Source organism: Physella acuta, unplaced genomic scaffold, assembly GCF_028476545.2.
Source record: "Physella acuta isolate Inbredline_101_S28 unplaced genomic scaffold, ASM2847654v3 ptg001280l, whole genome shotgun sequence".
NCBI classification, from domain to species: domain Eukaryota; kingdom Metazoa; phylum Mollusca; class Gastropoda; family Physidae; genus Physella; species Physella acuta.
This window is the reverse complement of record NW_026732795.1, coordinates 163,012-185,088: the sequence shown is the minus strand read 5'-3', so window position 1 is coordinate 185,088 and position 22,077 is coordinate 163,012. Positions and strand designations below refer to the sequence as shown.

The 22,077-nt window shown below is 33.6% G+C and overlaps 1 protein-coding gene across 3 annotated transcripts in view; it reads right to left on the bottom strand.

Annotated features, from left to right (window-relative positions):
* Positions 1-3,744: 3,744 nt before the first annotated feature.
* The window catches only part of LOC131957932 (coiled-coil domain-containing protein 174), a 34,981-nt gene continuing 16,648 nt past the window's right edge, over positions 3,745-22,077 (bottom strand). For 2 of the 3 annotated variants that reach the window (XM_059322793.1, XM_059322795.1), the window contains exons 4-11: positions 19,772-19,833; positions 19,342-19,492; positions 14,861-14,950; positions 12,236-12,411; positions 11,701-11,795; positions 10,543-10,660; positions 6,002-6,148; positions 3,745-5,863 (exon numbers count right to left, since the gene is read on the bottom strand). In XM_059322793.1, the coding sequence (XP_059178776.1) occupies positions 5,037-5,863; positions 6,002-6,148; positions 10,543-10,660; positions 11,701-11,795; positions 12,236-12,411; positions 14,861-14,950; positions 19,342-19,492; positions 19,772-19,833 (1,666 nt within the window). In that variant the 3' untranslated portion in view covers positions 3,745-5,036. The remainder of the gene's footprint in view (positions 5,864-6,001; positions 6,149-10,542; positions 10,661-11,700; positions 11,796-12,235; positions 12,412-14,860; positions 14,951-19,341; positions 19,493-19,771; positions 19,834-22,077) is intronic. The other variant, XM_059322794.1, reaches the window with a different exon arrangement.

Here is a 22,077-nt window from a genome sequence, read left to right as displayed (position 1 = left end):
CATGAATCAATAGAAATGCTCCACATAAAAATGCATCAATGTTCCATAAGAATACAATGAACCAACTGACCCCCACTGTCCTCACTAGTCCTCACATAACAGAATGCACGTGTCCATAATTCCTATCCTCACATAACACAATACGTCTACCCCGTTCAGTAACCAACTTGATACTCCCCCGAAACACGTCTCTACAGTTCGGCTTTCCCTTCTCAACTGTCGCCTTCCCATATATCCCTTGTATTCGTAATCGTATTCGTATTCGTAATCGTAATCGTATTCGTAATCTATTCTAATCGTTGCATCAGAATATTAATTGCGCAGCTCTGTCGTACAGTCCGATTATTAGACCACCTGCACTATTACGTCAGACTGTGACTGCGCAGCGGCTTTGTCGTATTGCTTCCCAAAATACGCCGTGGCTTATCAGTCCAACACCTGTTGCATCAGACTTTAATACGTTCTTACAATAGTATGGTAACTACCCTAGTTACACATATATATATATATATATATATATATATATATATATATATATATATATATATATATATATATATATATATATATATATATATATAATACACATATATAGAACGTGTTAAAAAATTCGGCGCCTTTTTTGCTCTTTTCGCTCCCCCTACAATGAAAACCTGGATACGCCTCTGCTATCACACAGAAACTATATGAAGACTCCACCAGTCAGGTAATACACAAGGGAAAACTAACAAAACCATTCACGGTGACGACGGGAGTAAGACAGTGATGTATGCTATCGCCAATGATATTCTTGATGGTAATCGACTGGATCATGCTGAATACCACAAAAAACGACACAGGAATCCAGTGGAGTTTCACCAAAAGGCTGGAGGATCTTGATTTTGCCGATGACATCTGTCTACTATCTCACAAGCATCAACATACGCAAGCCAAACTAAATTGGCTATCTGAAGAAGCCTCCAAAGTTGGACTAAAAATAAATAAAAATAAAACAGAGGTCATCAGAATCAATAACAGCTAGGACGTGCCCATACAGCTAAATGAAGAAGATTTGCGTGAAACAAACACATTCACATATCTGGGAAGCGTGATCAATAAGGACGGGGGAGCAGACGAGGACATAAAATGTATCAACAAGGCTAGATGTGCCTTCAACTCACTGCGCCCGATGTGGAGGTCCACGGCCCTGTCACTCCGGAGCAAAATTGGGATTTTCAACTCAAATGTTAAGGCAGTGCTGCTCTATGGCTCGGAGACTTGGAGGGTCACGAAGACAAATACTGATAATCTACAGGCATTCGTAAACAAATGCTTACGACATATACTTAAAATGGCCAGACAAAATATCAAACAAAGACCTGTGGCGAACTTTAAAGCAACAGCCAGTAGAGACAGATGTCAAGGCCCGAAAATGGGGATGGATCGGACACACATTAAGAAAGGAAAAAGAAAACATCGCAAGGCATGCTTTAGACTGGAATCCCCAGGGAAAAAGGAGGGTGGGCCGGCCAAGGAAGACATGGAGAAGAACGTTTGAAGAAGAGGCGAAAGCAGCTGGGCACACATGTGCACAGATAAAGGGGGCAGCCCAAAACCGAGTCTGATGGAGATGTGTGGTTACAGCCCTTTGCTCCCAAGGGGCCACAAAGGAATGATGATGATGATGACCGTATATAGAGAAAAATTGCACCCTCCCGGGGCGCCGCCCTTGCAAAATTATGTTGTTTTTTTTTACAGAAACCTCCCCTGGAGTGTTTTAATGCGCTTTCTTATTCTTAAGTATACTCATATAATGCACCAAAATGAATACATTTTAAAGGATGCAACTACAATTTAACACAAACAGTATGGGCGTTATTACACTACAAATGGCCATATATTTCACAAAAGATGCCCCAAAATAGTATAGCTTTTGAACGGGTAAAACTCTGTAAATATTGTTTTTTCAATTACCAGTAAAGAGGTGTGTGATCAATACAGTGATCTAACCCAGGGGTCGGCAACCTGCGGCTCTTTTGATATCAAGATGCGGCTCTCCAGCTCCTTGAACAAATACTAATAATCTTAATAAAAAAAAAAAAATACTTGAAATTTAAAAAAATGTTAGTGGCTCTTTAAAACCAGGGAAATTTTGAAAATTGTAACTTTTGGCTCTTCCGCTTCAAAAGGTTGTCGACCCCTGATCTAACCCATAGTAGTCGGAACTTCAAGTCAAATCATTTAGTTATATGTAAGCTATAATCTATCTATATATATATAATTCTCTTCTGGGAGACGTTAGAAAACAAGCTGCAAGCGCGCCTTGCAGTCCCCTCTCTTCCTCTCTATCGCTACCACCCCCCTCACATGATCAGGTGAGTTGTGGTTCACGCTAAATGTTTACAAGCTGGGTTTGGTGACGGCTATTAGGGGCAGATAATTTAGTTTGAAACTTAGAGGAGGTAACTAAGAGGAGGCTGCTTTCACGGGTGGGGGGGGGGGGGGGGAGAAGGGGGTGGGGTTAGTGTTTTAAAGCAAATATTTTCAGTGGCAGCATTGGTACTGTCGAATTCACATATTATGAATTACTGAAAAGTAGAAAAAACAACAACTAAATAGCGGCGTCGGCTCATTAAGTATAAGTTTCAACTAGTATATATATAATTCTCTTCTTGGAGACCCTAGAAAACAAGCTGTAAGCGCGTTCCCTACCGCCCCCACCCCTACATGGTCTGGTGAGCTGTGGTTCACGCTAAATGTTTAAAATCGTAGAGCCGGGTTTAGTGACGGCTATTAGGGGCAGATAATTTAGTTTCAAACTATTTTAAACTTAGGGGAGGTAACTAAGAGGATGCTGCTTTCACGGGGGGGGGGGGACGAAAAAAAAAGGGGGGGGGGTTATCGTCCTTAACGAGCTACTGACAGTGTTTTAAAGCAAATATATTCAGTGGCAGCATTGGTACTGTCGAATTCACAGATGATGAATTACTGAAAAGTAGAAATAAAACAACTATATAGCGGCGTATGATACTAAATTTTTACACTAAAACCGTCATATCTAGAGAATCGTTTATCCTATAAACATAAAATTGGTATCATTTGGAAGCATTTAATCCCCTTAATACAACCCTGTCGTTATTTTGTCAATTTAATTACTTGAAATTTTGTGCAAATAGCTACCTAAGAAAAATAACAAACGAATTCTTAGCGCTATAGGGCTGGTAAGTAGGTCACCAACCAGTTCTACGGCTCAATAAAACCTGCATGAGCCATAGAACTGGTTGGTGACCTACTTACCAGCCCTATAGCAGACTGAAAATTTAGCTTTATAATGCAGTAATAAAAAAATTTCAATAGGCAACACGGCCTAATTTACCATGGAAGCAATGTTCAATGTGATGATAAGTAAAGTATTTGTTTGGAGCTTTTATAATTAAAGTAAAGGTATGATCCTATTCATGGAAATATCAATTAACGTTTATAAATAAATGTATATAACATTTTTCTCTACATTAAAAAATATTTTACAGTTCTCAGATAGTGCAGATGCTCTGATCAAGCGAAACCGACAAACAAAAAAGTAAATATAAAAGCTCCTTACGTTTTAGTAGGAATAGGATATAGCTAACAACTGCAACCAAACAACTTCGTTATAAACAAGAAGTTTTTGTTAAATTTACTTTATCAAAATTGTGCAGATTAGGACAATTTTAAGTGATGAGGAGGTGTTTAATAACCAAAATAATGAGAAACAACAAAAATCTCTCAAAATTCATAGTTTTATTTAATCTTATAATAAAAAAATTGCATTTTTAAGGGTAAAAAAAAAGATCAAAATTTAACATTCAGTGAGGTAAGGAACCAATAATATATAAATAAAGGTATTAGCCAGCATGGCATATCTTCACAAACATTTTGCTAATTTTAGACTACAACAATAATAAAATAATAATTGTATTGTCAACTAACTTTTTAAAGTGAGACTTAAAATCTGTTTAAAAATAATGAGTAGATATATCCATTAATTTTGTAAAATAAAGTTTTAATAATGCAGAACTTATTGTAGTCTATCTTCATAAGCAATGTTTAGTAAACATCTGTGTACAATTTTAATGAAATACTTCAAGTAGTTTTTGAGATTTATGTTCCTAACCCATACTATTTTGAAAAAAAAGGGACATTTTGAGAAAAATGAGAAATAGTGAAAACTATAAAAACAAAATAATTTTTAAGTTCCAAGACAGTTGCACCTGGAACTTCTTACGTGGCAGTTAGATCATCTTTCTTTAACTCTTTCTTAATTTTAGATTGCTTAATTATGCAAAATACATAGGTGAATTAAGCCATTACTCTAATAAATTGAAAATTCCTTTGACTTAAAAAAAATACTAGCAACAATTAAGCAAAATAAGTATACAAAAATGCTCAGAATTGAATCTAGTTTAAAAAAAAAAATTAAATGTTGAAAAATTGACATTTCTGATTTAAATTATCACAGGTGCAGAAGGCAATACATTGATTCTTGTATTTTTACAGTCACTTTTCTCTGTTCATCTTATTGATACATTATCCCTAAAATATTCTTATCAAACTACCACACTTCCATGACATATTACCAGGCATCTAAAACACTCAGTAGTTGAACTGCTAGTGGGGGCTGAAAACTGCATAGTGTTATATTAATTTTTTTTTACATATCTTTAAGCCTCGATCTCAACAAGCATTACTAGTAGCAGAAGTATTCATCCTTATTCCACATTATAAATACCCTGCCATCTGTAAACTTCTTTGAATGAAACACCACTAGCCCAGTGGTCTCCAAACTTTTCAGACCGAGGGCTGCATTGACTATCAAATATCATTTTGGGGGCCAGAGTTTCTTCAAAGCATATCTTTGGTGTTATGGAGGGCTGGTAAGTAGGTTACCAACCAACTTGCGGGTTTTATTGAGCCGTAGAACTGGTTGGTGACCTACTTACCAGCCCTGTTATTAATCAGTTGAAAACTGATGAATTACTAGTAATAGTTTTATTAATTTTTTATTTTATTTCAATTCTTTAAAATTTTGAATCATTTCCTCCCTGTAAATATTTTATTGGACCACTAGATATCTGACTGTTATTTAATACAGATGCAATTTGAGACTGTGTTTTCTTAGCAGCTGTAAAACTGCCAGGCATATATGGGACGGGCATTACATCTGTTTGTGACAAAAAATGTATATCACTTTCAGAAGTTAGATCAGTTTTATTAACATATCTTGTATCCATTATTGACATTTTTGGAACAGACTTTTTAATTCCTACTTCAAGTGGTATTTTAGAAATGTCAACTGGATTATGTGTTTCCAACGCTGATGAACTGCAAGTTGATGGGGGAAAATACACTGGATTATTTTCAACAGCTTGCACATTGCAGAAACTAGGTCTGTTCCAGTCAACTAAATTTGAACCATACCAAAACTCAGAACCACTGTAACAAACTTCTTGTGGGTCTGACAGAAGTAAATTCTGTACCATTGTATTTTGATTAGAATTTGGATTCAGGGGAGTTGATGCTATTAATTCATGACATGCAGAGTTATTTAAGTAACTTGACATTTGTTCATTTTCTATTATATCTTGATTTTGTGCATTTTTTTCCAGTGTTTGCTTTGATTTTTTGTTAAAATGCTCTTCGCATTTTTTGTTGTAACTGTTAACATCTGTTGATTGATTCAATGATTGCTTGCCTTTATTTATTCTTTCTTCACTTACAATCTTGGTAGTTTTGGGGCATTTGATGTTATCAAAGTATAGCGAGGGTGGGGCAAAATCTGCCTCTCTTTCTTCTCTTCTAATATCTAAGTAAGTCTTGACAATATTTTGCTTTCTGGGGAAATCTGCTGATTAGATGAGAAATAACGTTAAGTAAGATTCATAAAATTGCAATTTCAACATTTTTATGCAAAAAGCATTAAATAAATTTACCTCTACTTCTAATGTAATGAGATTCAAATATAGTCTAATTTTTAAAAAATTACTTTTATCTTTGTCCCACTCTCTAACATAACTTTTTCTCTTTTCTTCTGATGCTTGGATTTCTCTTTCTTTTTGTATTTTTTTTTCTAATTCTTTCACATCTACTGTTTTTTCTGTATCTGCTTCTGTAGTCTGCAATTTAATATTTTCTGAAACATTTAAATTAAAAAAATTAAAAGAATACTATTTAAAAACAACACACTATAACTTTAATTATTAAAAATATTGCAGTTATTGTTAAAGAAAATAAAACGGGAATTAAATTCTCAAAACTTTCTCGTTTATTCTTATATAACAACAAGCTGCTTACCAGTACTTCACTAAGTTGTGACATTTAAGTGTTTCTTTTGGAGGATAAATTAACATGACACAAAACACGACACCATCTCTCTTTTTTTTTTAAATAATGTATAATATATTTCAGACACAATATATTTGAATTTTGCTTATCAAAGTGAGATAAGCCAAGCAAATAAAAAGCTAAATAAACCTCTACACAACCAACATGACACCACACTCTACACACCACACTAAGCCAAACTGAATACCACACCACCCACCCAACCCTAAACCACACCATATACCTCATCCCACAAACCGATCCACACTAAAACACATCCTACCCCATACCCTGCATCTTAAAACATAAACCCAATGACAGGCAACAGAGAAATCAAGTAAAAATTTGTAACAAGAAATGTTTTAATAACAAGGGGTCATCCATTTATGTCCACGTGGGGGGGGGGGGGGGGTCATGAAAAAAATTGACTTCTAAGGACGCGTTGGACTGGGGGAATGTTCAGGTTAATGTGGATGTCCACATGCAGAATAAAACTACAAAACACATTTGATAGTTTAAAAAATGCATATAAAATGTAGATTATACATTGAATTGGCAGTTCTCATGATAAACGTATCAGAAATGTAGCTGTATACCGCCCGCCTAAGAAAAAGCAATTTTTTTTTACAAGCGGGAGGGATGGGGCAGTGACCGCAAAAACAATTCATGGTATTTCAAGTCTATTTTTAACCATTTCAAACAATTGTAACTAAATCATATTAGGCCTACATAATTTTTTTATAGCAAAGCCTAAGATGATGTAGATCTAGTCACTAAATGGGTGGGTGGGGGCGGTGAGTCTAAAATTCAAAATTTTTGTGGACATCATAAATGGATGACCACCAAGCGTTTGTATACTTATGCAGTAAAAAGTAGAAACAAAATTTTTTTCTTTATGATACTGCGCTACTTTTTGAAAGAATATAAAGAAAAGCATGAGACTTTAAATAAATTTAAGTAAAGGTAATCAACACAACACATAGCAACCTAAGCTTTTAGTTATAGCTTTTTAAATACTGTTGCATTATTATACATTTTATTTCAATCAAAGCTGTTGGCTAATTTTTAAAAATTATTTATGCTTTATCCTTAAGCTTTTTAAAAGATTGTGAACAATGTTAATGTTACAGATGTTTTAAATGGAATAAAATTGTGTTAAATAGAGGCAAAAGAAAGAAAATCAGTGGGAAGGGATGTTTATTATTTAACTAAATTTAAGAGGATATGCTGAGCAGAAATATCACTAAAATTCTGATTTACATCTTAATGGGTTTCTTATACTATGTCCACGTGTATATTTAAAAATTAATAACTTTAATTAGAAATATTTTAAAAATGTTTTTTGAAATACAATGTTTACAACCTATTACTGGAAAACTAATCATATTTTCAAATCTTATACGTCCATGCTTTAAAGCAGGATTTTCTACGGTATTTTTCGCATACCAAGTACAGTGTAATTTTTCGACCATGTAGGATTCTCACCAGTAACTACGGTATTTTTCGCATACCAAGTACAGTGTAATTTTTCGACCATGTAGGATTCTCACCAGTAACTATCAAAAAGTTTTAGTGAGGAAAGTTTTAATTTATACTGAAAAATAAGCAGCGTAAGCAGACACCAAGGTGAATTCTAACTTACTTTTACAGAGGGTGATTATATAAACACTCGAGGCATTCATACAGCACTCCCTGGGGGGTCTGGGTGGTAGTGTGGAAAAACTCGTGCCCCAACAACTACAATCCAAGAAATATGGTGCCTGCTTTGTTTACATTGCAATAACTCAGTATTAGAAAACAAGGTAACGCATCTTGATAACACAATAATGAAATCCTCTAAAAATTTTGCGTCAGCCCGCAACAATGCATGGGACAGGTGCGCTTAAATAGATATATGTAGGGGCCTAATTTTCTTTGCCAACAAACAATTTTTTTTTAAAGATCCACCACCGGATTTTTTTAAGTATGAATTCTCTTTTAAAATCCCTTCTTTTTCTAGACTTTGTACAAACACTCAATGTTGCTAGTTCCCAACGTTTTTAGAGAAGCGACCCCGTTTTATAAATATATAAAGTGACCAGTGACTGCCAAACAATTTATAAAAAGCGGGAATAATCTCTCATCAAACTTTCTAGTTTATTTAATACTAGTGTACCTGTCCCCGAGCCTTGCCGCAGGAATAGAATTAAGTCTGGCGAAATATATAAGAAGGATTTCATCCATGCGTTACCAATCCTATATTCTTAGACGTGTTGCCTTGTTTTCTAAAACTGGGTTATTTAAATGTAAACAATGCCTGAGCTTGGATCATAAATATCAGGACCTGGGTTTACCTTCACTACCGCATGAAAACCTTGAGTGTACGTTAGTCATTCACCGAAATAATGAGGTAGAACACACTTCGGTGACCGCCCATGTGTCAGTGACGTAGAGAGGCGCTCTATGGAGCCCCCGATTACACTACTGCAGAGGTGCCGCGGATGGCCCCTGGCTCCTTAAAACTAACATAGGCGCCATAGTGCTCGCAGGATAACCCAGAGCGCCACATAGAATACTGAAATAATGATGCATATTTCATCATTCGCTAAAGTTACACTAATCAAAAGGATTTTTTCTTTAACACGTAGAAAATGCTAATTTTTCAATATATCGTATATCGCCCTTGGGAAATTAAAAATGATTTTTTACAGAAACCACATCTGCAGTGCTCTTATCAGCTCCAGAAAGTTTGATGGCAATCGGCTGAATGGTGTCAAACTGCTTTTACTTTTATATACCTTATATAGAGAAAAAACAAATTGCGCCCTGCTGGTGCGCCACCCCTGCGAATTTGAATTTTTTTTAATGCAGAAACCTCCTCAGGTGTAATCTCAAAAACTTCCAAAGTTTCATGGAGATAAAAAAAACAGTGTGAAACCGCAATCCATTTATATTTTTATATACCGTATATAGAGAAAAATTGCACCCTCCAGGGCAAAATTGCAAAATTAAAAAAGATTTTTCTTTTTAGAAATCTCGCCTGGAGTGTTCTAATCAACTCCCCAAAGTTTCACGGCAATCGGATGAAAGATGTATTAATGCATAAAAGACAGACAGACACACACATACTTTGCTTTATATATATATAGATTGATGGGTTGAGAATGCATTTTCAGTTGAATCAGAAATATGAAGTTTTTGGGGGAAAAAAACACTTATTTGAGAAAACTGGAGAAAAGAGGCAAAAAGTTCTTAGAATATACTGTTTTAAAAAGTATTATATGAAATTATCAATCATTAAAGCTTTTTGAGAAATTAGAAATATAAAAAAGTATTTTATAAAATTACCTATTACTAATGCTTTTTTGAGAAATAAATACAAAGCAAAACTTCCGGTCATCATAAATCACTCAAAATTTGAAAGAATCCAGTGCATAAGATCTTATAATATAATATTGTCAACCTATCTAAAATGGTACTCAAGTTACCTGCATTTTAGAAGTACCACTTTTATATCAGGGGTCACACAAGCATTTAAATGATTTTACACTTACATATGAAATTCTGTTATTAGTTATCGTGTTCACATGAAAAAGAGTACCAATCTGTTTAACAAAAATTGTTCAATAATATCTAACGACAAATTAAATAACCCCCATTCACCATCATCACACATACCTCAACCTAAGAGTGCTAATATGATGGGGGCTTTTTTTATATGTTTAACTAAATATCATGAATGACCTATTTAATATTTGCCCTAGTGACTGTCTGGACACATCAGTGTTCTCAAGGTCAAGCGCTAAGCACATAGGTTTCACTGTCAGCCCTACCTTGAGAAGTGGGTGAGGATTGGTTTGTGTTATTGAGAAACTTGTAAAGCAAGCAACCGCAAATTTCAATAAAATATGAGTCCTGCATGTCTCTGCACATTGGTTTCATACATAAAATGATAGCTAAGATTAGTTTTTTCTGTTTAATATTTGGCAAAATAAATTAGACTGGATCAGCAGAAATAATATGATAATTTTCCTTAACAGAAAAAACAGACTTCCATTAAGACAAAAAGTTTCATCTCTGATATAAACCCAACCCACCACACCAGTCCACAAAAATGACCTCTAAAGACCAAATAATTTTCCTTTAATGAGGATATCACAAATGTATGATCCTTTAGACTGCATTTCACAGATAATAAAAATAAAATATACTTAAACATCATACTTTGTTCCAATGTCCTCCCTTTCAGATTCCTTCTTTGCCTGACCTTTGCTAATCTTTCTTCCATCATATTTTTTCTTTTATCCTTAATTTTCTCTTTTCTGGACTGTTCATCTACTGTCTGCAGAAAATGTTACATAATTTTTCCATTATGTATGTAAAACCTGATGACTATTTGACATTAGGATAATTTAAGTAGTCATGATCAAATAAATCTGTCAAAATTATTTACTAAAAAACATTAAATAAGCATAAAGACTAAATAAGATGAAGCTTGATTAGCTGGGGACAACAATCTACAAAAGAAAAACTTCAAAATTGAACTGCTATCTTGCAGTTTGTTCTTGGATGGACCAAAAGACTATGGAAACAAATCCAAAAAGGAAAGCAGGATGAAATCAGAGTCAACTGCCTAAGTAGGGCACAACATAATACTTAATATACTTGAAAAGCTAGTTTCCAAATTTTTGTTGCCAGAAAGTTGAGAGAGAATATTTTTCAATCAAATTTGAATATTTTAAAACGTGTGTAATAAGTACAAAATTACTTCCGGTTTCAATAAGGCTAGAAATTGTCAAAGAAATAATTACTAGTAATATAATCGTAATTTAGCAAAACTTTTATTTTTAATTTGGATTAGTAGAGTATAGTGTTGTGGTGATTGGGGAAGTTATATTATTTAACATAAATACAAAACTACGCTATACAGGATAGATCACTATTGTTTTTTTTTATCATGGAAAACAACTGTTCTGACTTTTATTGTTTTACTCTCCCTGGCTATTCCTGTTGACTTTAAGGAGAGGTTGAGGGCAATTTTTGAAAATATTTGAATTGATAAAATAATTCTAAACGGCTTTTCAACAGCTTATATTTGATACAAAAATATAAAAATAAGTGTAATCGATGGTTCCCAAATGGCTTTAACTTTTACAAATGTAACTATAATTTTATTGCTTGCAATATTTTTAAAAAGATTTTTTCTAAAATTTTGTATGATTACATAGACTTTTCATGCCTATTGTGTTGAAGAAAATCAAGTCCAACATGACAATTAAGAACAAAGAAGAAGAACAGGGCTTAAAATTTACTTTTTGATGATGATACTTAGCACTAATTATTATAGAAAACATGTAAACTAGATTCATGCCTTAACATCACCTGTTTATGAAATTTCTTTAACCTATCTAATTCTATGTTTCTCTCAACATGGTCTTTTGAAAACTGAAAAAAACCAACACCATGTTGTCTAATTTCTGCAATAGAAAAAGAAGTAATTAATAACTGGTAAATATCATACTGCTTTTAAAATTCAAAAAATACATATGAATAATGAAATTATGGTATAAAATAAGACACAAATATTTTTGGAGTTCTATGAAGGGATGATGTGGTCAGCAAAACCCGCAACTGCCTTTAAGGCACCCATTAGAGCTGAGTGGACCCAGGGATGTCCTATGGACTTGAGACAGAGATCCAAACTCAAGGCTTTCAGTTGGCAGTCACAACATTACTGTATGACCATGATGGCAATTAAAAGTTTTTTTTTTTTAAATTAACTTTTAAAAGTAATTTTTTAAATAATTTTAATTTTTAAAAATTCAAACAAAGTAACTTAATACAAAATTTAAATAATACATTCCTTTAACGAGAATTCTCATTCACTTCTAATAGATTTTTAAAAAAATTTTCCCACCATCAAACTGAATGTTAGAATAGTGAATGTCTTCTTGAGCTTTCTCTAGTAAGTCATTGGCTTCATTTTCCCATTTTTGTCTCATTAGATTTCTGTGCATGTCTGATATATCCAAGTCAGAAATGAATGGTCCACTTTCTTTTTTTGGAGTAGCTGAATTTGTTTTTTGTTGTTCTCTGTAAAGAAATTTAAATCATACTAATATTTAAAACTTTTTATAAATACATAATGCAGAAAAATACAGCTATTTTTGTAACAATGTTTACACTTACAAAATGTATACTATATGTCTAGAACACAAGTCCCGCCACAAGTTAATTTATCTTGAAACATTGTGTCCATAGAACATGTATACTTGAGCATTCACACTTACAGAACATGTTATAGAACATTTTAGAAAACAAACTCGACTTTTGACCTGGAGAGTCTACAGCAGGGGTTCCCAAACTTTTTTTACTCTAGAGCACATTCTAAAATATCGGTAGGGTGGCAGGCACCACCTATTTTAAATCGACAAACTCCTTCCATAACTTGTCATTTTCCCATAATTTATTTTCTTATAGGCCCTAGTCATAATGTATTAATAAATAATAAACAAAAAAAATCATCGCTTATGAATACAATAAATTACGCACCTCGCTTTTAGCCTGTAATTTTTTTTATAGAAAATTCCTCATTCGTGTTTCGTCTGACGAATATGTCTCTTATCTAACTGTCGCGACCCGAACAGGGCAGCAATCACAATGACAACAACGCGTTTCCAGGTGGGGAATGCTTTTTGCACATCACTCCATGTACACGCGGAAAACCCAAAGTGAGCCGATGATCGCCGAAGCAATCAGAGTTATGTGCCTTGTGATTTGGCGCCTTCAGCGTTTATCGGATCAGTTCGTGGCGTTCGTTCCATTAGTTCACTTTGGGTTTACTGTGTTTACAAGGCGTGATGTGCAAATGGCACTAGCCGTTCCAGGCTAGCGTCAATAGTGCAGTCTGGCTAGACAAGTTGGGACAAGTATCGAACATATTTAATAAACCTAGGCAGTCAAAAAAAATTAAAACTAACAAATGAATAAAAATAAATAATTTAAATAATTAATATTTTAAAATAATGTTTATGAAAAAAATTCTGTCTCTGTCGAATAGTGAGAGGCGGGCACATACGAATCGTTCAGCTGCGGGCGCCATGGCGCCCGCGGGCACAGGGTTGGGAACCCCTGGTCTACAGTTTAGTCCTAGATAATTAATAGAAAGAGTGATCAAAGTAAAATAAAACAGCAAATAGTGGACACACTAAAATGGTGTAGCCATGTGTGCCTACAACTTAACAACAAATTATCTAAAAATTAGAGGACATTCAAGATATAAGAAATTTTATTGGAGCGTTGGCAACTGATCTTGAAATAATGTTTTGAGTGCGGGATTATGATTCTAAAAATCGATTTTGGGGGAAAGTTGAAAGTGAAAGTGTTTGCATTTTGTAAAATACATTGTCAACAAAAAAAATGGGTTATTTTATATTATTATTCTGTTATAATTATTATTATGTTAATAATAAATAGGTTAGTTACTCTAGTTTTGTCATTATATTTAGTTAGTATATAAAATAGTTATCAGTATATTAATATTTTAATAGTGCAAACTTTTGTTGTACAAATAAATTTTTTTTTTTAAGCAATGCCGCCGAAACAAAAAACTGAGCCACAGCCATCGACTGCATTCGTTTTATATACATTGTTATATTCAAGCATTGTAAAAAAAAAAGAATCTTGCTGAATTGTTGTTTGATCATGAGCCTTGATACCAAATTTGGCTTGATTATCTCAAACGGTTCAAATGTTGTAGGCTTTTGAAGAAATCCAAGATGGTGGCTATCTGCCCTCTTGGATTTGTAAACAAAAGAATTTCTGAATCTTGCTGAATTGTTGTTTGATACTGAGCCTTGATATCAAATGTGATATCAAATTTGATATTCAAAAGTTATAGGCAAAGTTGCTTTGGGCCTGGGAGCTCAGGAAATGGGAGAAATTAGGCCAGGGAGGCCCAAGCGCAAAGGGTTAAAACACCATCAGTAGCTCGCGATATCAAAAGATAATTATCACCCCCATGAAAAGCAGCCGTTATGAGCACAATTTACAGACAACAGCAAGCTGATCAACAATTGTAAACATTTGGCATGAACACAGCTCTCCAGACTGGTCGGGTGATAAGAGTCTAGCTAGCTATCTCCCCTTCACTTATTGAATTTAGTAATCTATCAACTGATCTCTAGCATTTAATCTTGTTATGTCCTCATAATTTCAAACTCTTTTAATTAATTTTTAATGACTAATTAATATCTAATTAAATTAAAAAATAGATATTCATGTATTATCATCAAAGACGAAGGTATCTGGAAAATTTAAACAAAATCGCAGCATTAAAAGTTTGTCAAAATTAAGCTACAAGATTTGCCACAAACCAACAGACAGACGTTGCGAAATAAATAAAAGCTTGTAAAAATTAAACACCTTTCACTACTTGAGTGTTATTAAGTATTTCTTTAATTAAAGTCTAAACTAGTTTTAATGCACAATGGTAATGCCTAAGGCATCAATTTTAATAAGACCAAGAATAAATTCAACTTACAAAGCTGTCTTTTCACCTTGCTTTAAGAGATGGGTTAAGTCTTTCTTCATGCAACATCTTTCTCTTCCAAGAGCATCAGTAAAATCAACCCTGAAAGTGAAAAAGCATGTAATGTTGTAATACAAAATTGGATTTTCATTCAGCTACCAATAAAGTAATTCCTAATGGGTTCTGCTCATTTGTTTTAACTTTCATCTGAATGTTATAAGATTTTCCTTGCTGTGTTTTTTTAAATAAATGTGAGATTTTAAGAAAATTTATTTAAATAGCCATTAAATATTTAAAAAATTGAATGTGATGTTATCTATATATATAAAGCAAAGTGGTCAAGTGCCCGATAGGGCACTTCCCGGCGCCGCAGGCGCGTCAAATTTGGCACGATGGTGCCTTCGGGCAATAGAACACGAAGGCCGGTGACGGTTGGCCGAAAAGTCTACGGAGAAGGGGTCAAAACTGACCTCGACTGACCGGCGCCTTATATGGACTATATTACGAAAAAAAATTTCCTCCGACGACCCCCCTTGAAATTTTGTGAGGTGGTAGGAGAACGCCTTGGGGTGTCACAAAAAACTCGCCATGTCCGTGGAAAAATCGGGAAATGGGTCAAAACTGACCAGTCGTATTTCCCTATATAATCTTTGTATTTTATGGGAAAAACAGAGGGTCATTTCAAAACGGATTTTAGGGCACTTACCCTGTTTACATCTGGCTAATTTTTGACATGTTTATAGGTAAATGGCTTGACCGTAGGGCTGACCTGTCGGTCTTACTCAAAGCCCTCGGCGAGGGCTAAAAAGTGACCGCGAGTGAAATTCTCTTTACATGAGCTCTATTACGAAAAAAAATTTCCTCCGACGACCCCCCTTGATATTTTGTGAGGTGGTAGGAGAACGCCTTGGGGTGTCACAAAAAACTCGCCATGTCCGGGAACAATCGGGAAATGGGTCAAAACTGACCAGTCGTATTTCCCTATATAATCTTTGTATTTTATGGGAAAAACGGAGGGTCATTTCAAAACGGATTTTAGGGCACTTACCCTGTTTACATCTGGCTAATTTTTGGCATGTTTATAGGAAAATGGCTTGACCGTAGGGCAGACCTGTCGGTCTCACTCAAAGCCCTCGACGAGGGCTAAAAAGTGACCGCGAGTGAAATTCTCTTTATATGAGCTCTATTACGAAAAAAAATTTCCTCCGACGACCCCCCTTGATATTTTGTGAGGTGGTAGGAGAACGCCTTAGGGTGTCACAAAAAACTCGGCATATCTGGGAAAACTTCGTAAAGGGGTCAAAACTGACCAGTTGTATTTCCCTATATAATCTTTGTATTTTATGGGAAAAACAGAGGGTCATTTCAACGCAGACTTTAGGGTACTTAAGCTCAGTATATCTGGCTAATTTTTTGCATGCTCCTAGGTCAATGGCTTGACCTTTAGGGAAAACTGTCGGTTACACTCAAAGCCCTCGAAGAGGGCTAAAAAGTGACCGCGAGTGAAATTCTCTTTATATGAGCTCTATTACGAAAAAAATTTTCCTCCGACGACCCCCCTTGATATTTTGTGAGGTGGTAGAAGAACACCTAGGAGTGTCACAAAAAACTCGGCATATCTGGGAAAACTTCGGAAAGCGGTCAAAACTGACCAGTTGTATTTCCCTATATAATCTTTGTATTTTATGGGAAAAACAGAGGGTCATTTCAACGCAGACTTTAGGGTACTTAAGCTCAGTTTATCTGGCTAATTTTTTGCATGCTCCTAGGTCAATGGCTTGACCTTTAGGGAAAACTGTCGGTTACACTCAAAGCCCTCGACGAGGGCTAAAAAGTGACCGCGAGTGAAATTCTCTTTATATGAGCTCTATTACGAAAAAAAATTTCCTCCGACGACCCCCCTTGATATTTTGTGAGGTGGTAGAAGAACACCTAGGGGTTTCATAAAAAACTCGGCAATTCTGGGAAAACTTCGTAAAGCGGTCAAAACTGACCAGTTGTATTTCCCTATATAATCTTTGTATTTTATGGGAAAAACAGGGAAATTTTAACACAATTTTTAGGTTACTTAATGTCTGTACATCATGCTAAGTTTTTGCATACACTACTATAGATGACTAGGCCGTATGGAAAAACTGTTGGTCAGACTCAAAGCCCTCGACGAGGGCTAAAAGATGATCTTGAGTGAAATTCTCCTTATATGAGATATATATATATATATATAAATAAATTGACGAACGATCCCCTTAATATTATGTGACGTCGTAGACCGACCATGGAGGGTAACAAAAAAACTTTATTCCCATCGGAAACAGCCATTATAGTCGTTAAATAAGTTCATATAACGTAATTTCTTATATAAGCAAACAATATAAGTAAACAATGACATACGTCATACGTTCAGTTTTCAAGGGAGGTAACGTTTTTAAAATTATTATTTTTCAAATAATTGTATACTATTTTAAACAGAAACAGAAAATGACGAAGTATAGCATTTGTTTTAGTACAAAATTAAGTTGTTAATTTAGTTAAGTATGTTAATTAAATTAATTAATTAATTTCAAAAGGCAATGTAATATAAACTATGAGATATACTGTTCATGAAACCTGTGTAGTTCTAATTCCATTTTAGTTATACATTGCGTACTTTCCAAAAATTCGCTACGAATCTGCATGTAAATGACTAACAAAAACATTTTTTCTAAAGTTAGCATTACTGTTTAAATTAAACTTATTAAACTTATTAAAGCACTCCACACCCAATCCATCGCTAAATAATTAAGTATTCAAATTCTCAAATGCCTTTTAAAAACCTAAGCGAAGCTAGGCAGTATGCCTAGTTAAAAATAAAATAAAAACAGTTATAAAAACTATTTGGTTTGTGTAAGGCTTAACTAAAAATTTGATTCATAGTATTTCCTGTAGCTAAACAAAATTTTAAAATTTTGTCACTGAAAATGTGCATAAACATTGCTTAACTAGGCCAATTGGTTAAAAAAGTATTATTTTATTTTAAAATTGTATAAGCAAAGTTTGAGTATAAGTTACTAGAAAGTGAGGTTTTCAGAAGACCAATCACTGAGTTTCTTCACAGCCTATCAATGCTTGTCTCAACTTGATGAAAATAAACAGAAATATACCCTTAAACATTGTTTTTTAAGTTCTCCAAATTTGCAATATTGATTCTTAAAAATCAAGTTTTTAAAAATTTATTTTTTATTGATGGTCATTACAAAGGCAAAAATCGCCATAAACATTATCTTTAACCATGTCAACAATACTGATGGAAGGATTTTCATCAACTTGGACAAATTTTACCTTTTCTGGTGATACATGAATAGCTCCTTAATCTCAAAGGGCGATCAGATAAACAGTTCTCTTGTTGCATTTTTAAGAATTTTTAAATGGTGCCTCAAGTGTTGGGATGTTTTAGACTTCTAGTTTGCACTGTGAATGGTTTGTGTGAGTGTGATGTTTTTTCTATTAGTTATTAGATCAAGCCAATGCCAGTGCTGGGGGTGTCAGGCTTAATCGGTTGTGGTATGCACACAATCAATAGTCTTTGATCATTCTCATTCATTTTGAAAAATCCTAACTCATTCATTTTGAAAAATCCAAACTGTTCTAAGCAAAAAGGGTTCAAAGAAAGCAGCAACTGTAGTGTTTAGGTAGCACATTAAAAATAAGTCTTAAGGAAATTTGCTCATGACAGTCCAGTAGACAACATCCTTCATCACCTGTCAGTATATATACTTTCATGGTGGCAGGTCCTGTGCTTGTATTTGGGTGAAGCAACAGTATTCTTTAATTTTTATGTAAACAGTTTATCAATTTTTTAAAGCCCACACCATGCTCCTTGACTTCCTAAGTTTCCTTTCCTTGCCAAAAGAATGTAAAGTGGTAACTGGATATACAAGTGTCCAGACAGATATTATATCGAATTTCCAGTAACTGGAAATGGTAATTTATTTCCATGGAAACATGATAACTTGAGAACTGTTTCAGTTACGTAGATGAAATTTCATATGGAAGTTAAAGATCTTATACTAATATACTTGGTACCATACTCTATTTCTGGTTTCTAAAAATATTAACATACCAAATAACTTGAGTACTATTTCAGTTAACTAAACACAACAAAGGTATATGATTGTATTCACTGTTTTCTGTCAAATTATGAGTAATTTCTAGTAACTGGAAGTAATTTACACTATATTTGATTCCTCAAATGAAGGTAATCAACGTTTCCCTTAGAAAAGACAAATTTCCTGCTCAATTATACTCACACTGCATTCATTTGGTGAGCCATTGTTTTTTCTGCATCTTTCTATTCTTTGTAAAATATACATGTGCTTAAAAAAATGTATTTAAAGTGCCATCCCCTTACTAGAATGTTTAGGGGAGATCACCCCCACTTTATTTTAAGATAGATTCTAAATCGGGTGAAGTCAAAGCAAATATTGGAATAAGTACAAAGTTAAAGAACAACAAACCATTCTTCCCCAAAACCATCAGGTTCACATTTCTCCATATCATTCTTTTTTTGAGAAACTTCGCTTGGATCAGTAGGATCCCTTGTTTCAACAATTTTATCAATAGCCTTTTTTTGAAAATCTACCAAATAATAATCTGAACCATCATCTTCTGTAAAAAAAAAAAAAAGTTTCCAGTTTATTTATTTGTGGAAAAAAGCAGTTAAATTTTAGTCATATAGCCCACTCAGCATCAATATATAAAAAATTTAACTTACTAGATAAAAATTTTTTAAAATGTATTTAAAAAAAACAGAGAATAGCAGCTTGCTACATTAAATAATATCTAAAAACTATCTGTTTAAAATAAGTTAATAATTTAAATATATTTGTCTATCTTATACATTATTCTCCTATAAATAAAAATATATTAGCAATTCTGTTTGATTACCTGGTATGTTCAAACTGCTGGTTATTTTATCATAAATTTCTGCTTTCTCTTCAAGTATTTTCCTAAAATAAAAGTAAGTGACTGTTATACATTAGAATGTTAAAAATTAGGAAATCATGAACAAAATTGGAGGTGGAGGTTGAATGATTTCACATGATTTATGTCATCACAATCTGCTTAGCCAGGATGATAGGGATACAAAACAACAACACATTAAACAATGACATCACAAGCTAACACACACCACTAATGGCGTCATCTTCCAGTTTTAGAATATGAAGAAATGAACTGTGTCATTAAAATTTGATATAGATGTATAGATCTACTTATGAAATGTATACAATTTTCTCGGCCAAAAGTAATACAAATTCCTTTTAAAAAACAACATAAATACATTTGAACAGCCGGTTTTTAACGGAATAATTAAAGTCTCTTAATCAGTGTGTATTATTATATTTTATGGTATTGTGTTGACTAATAATGTATATAACTTGGTTTTTCTAATAGGAATTGGTAGTCTGTGTTATTTTAAATGTGTCGGATTTTTAGTTATGTAAGTAATTGCTTTGCTATGTCATTAATATCGTTCAATGTGTAGTTAAGCACATTGCATTTTAACCAATAACTATTTTATAAAATATCTCTCTAAAAACAAGTATAATATTAAAATATATAGGCCTATATTTCACGTATAACGGGTACTGACAGCTAGTTTTTGAGAGTGTATGACGAAAGCTACAGGGATGTGACCAGACCATGAAAAAAATTTAGGAAATTTTCTTCGGACAAGAACTCAATATGTTTTATCTATTTTATTGCAGTTAAAGTAATTTCATAAGGTTACTGTACTAATTAATTGTTTAATATAGCTAATATTTTAAATAAAAGAAGATTATGTTACTCTAAAATAACATTTTAAGTATTGTCTAATTGCAATTTAATGTTTACCGTATAAACAACTTTTAAAAAAAAATTACAATGTTACAAGAGTGGCAATTAAGTTTTATTTTAATATTAGTTAATTTTAACTGTACAAATCTAGTCTAGTTGTACTCTTGTTTTTAATCATAAATTATACCTTACATTCTTTTAAAGATTGGCATGGTAAAAATATTAGTCTTCAACTGTAAAGAGCCTAGATTTAGATTAATTGTTATTTGAAAGTTTTGGTTCATGTGAAGGAAAATGGAGTTGACTAGATTACCTGAAATTAGAAAGGGTCTGATATTTGAACCAAAGTTAGCAATTTCAATAGCCAAGCCATATCGTTACTTATGTTTTCAGAATAACTGTAAATTGTTAGTCATCCAGATATGACGTCAGTTTTTTTTGACGATTTTAACTCCCCTCTCCCCTCCGTCACAAAAGCTGGACTCCCCCCTAAAATGATGTCACACCTCAGCCAACAACCGCTCTTCCCTCCTCAAAATTGAATTAGAATTTTTTTTTTAAACATTGATTCTTTTTCCCTTAAAATATTGACTCAGCTCGACCAACATAGGGTATTTTAATCAATTTCTATTTCAATTTTTTAAAACAGTTTTCAAAAACTTGTAATAGCGACTAAAATTCAGTTTCTAACATAACTACTTTTTTAAAATACAAAAATATGATGTCACATTATTTGAACGCCATTTGGAGTCATGGTGAGGTCAGAAGAGCCACCGTTGCTACAATGAGGGGCGGATTATTCTTGCCTCATAGTCACCTTTTGCAAGGATTTCAATATTAATTTGAGATTGCGAAATAAAATTTAATCAGAGGGAAACTATATTTTGACGGGTTAAAATACAGATAGATACATCCTAATATATAAAAGTCCAATGTGCGCACTTCTCTCTCTCTCTCTCTCTCTCTCTCTCTGTCTGTCCGCAAAATATTTTCGCCGGACATCACGTCAGAAACGGCAGCGATATATGGAGAACTTTATACGGACTTTTGTTGAAAATAAGATGTTAGATGTTTTAAATGTATAACCACAATTTTATTCGAAGAATAAAAAATAAAGGCGTATTCGAATGTAGAAAAACAATTTTATTTATGCAACCGGAAAAGCATTAATAGATGTGAAAAAGAACGCATAAAACTGTGACGTCACTATTGCTTATACATTAACTAATGACGTCATCTGCCGTGTTTAGAATAAAAAGAAATGAACTATTTCATTCAAATTTGTTTTAGATCTACGTACACTATGAAATGTATACAATACAATTTTTCCGGCCTAAACTCATAAAATTTATGTAGACCCTACCTAGATCTATAATCTATTCAAATAATACATTTCTATACTAAAGTATTTCAGG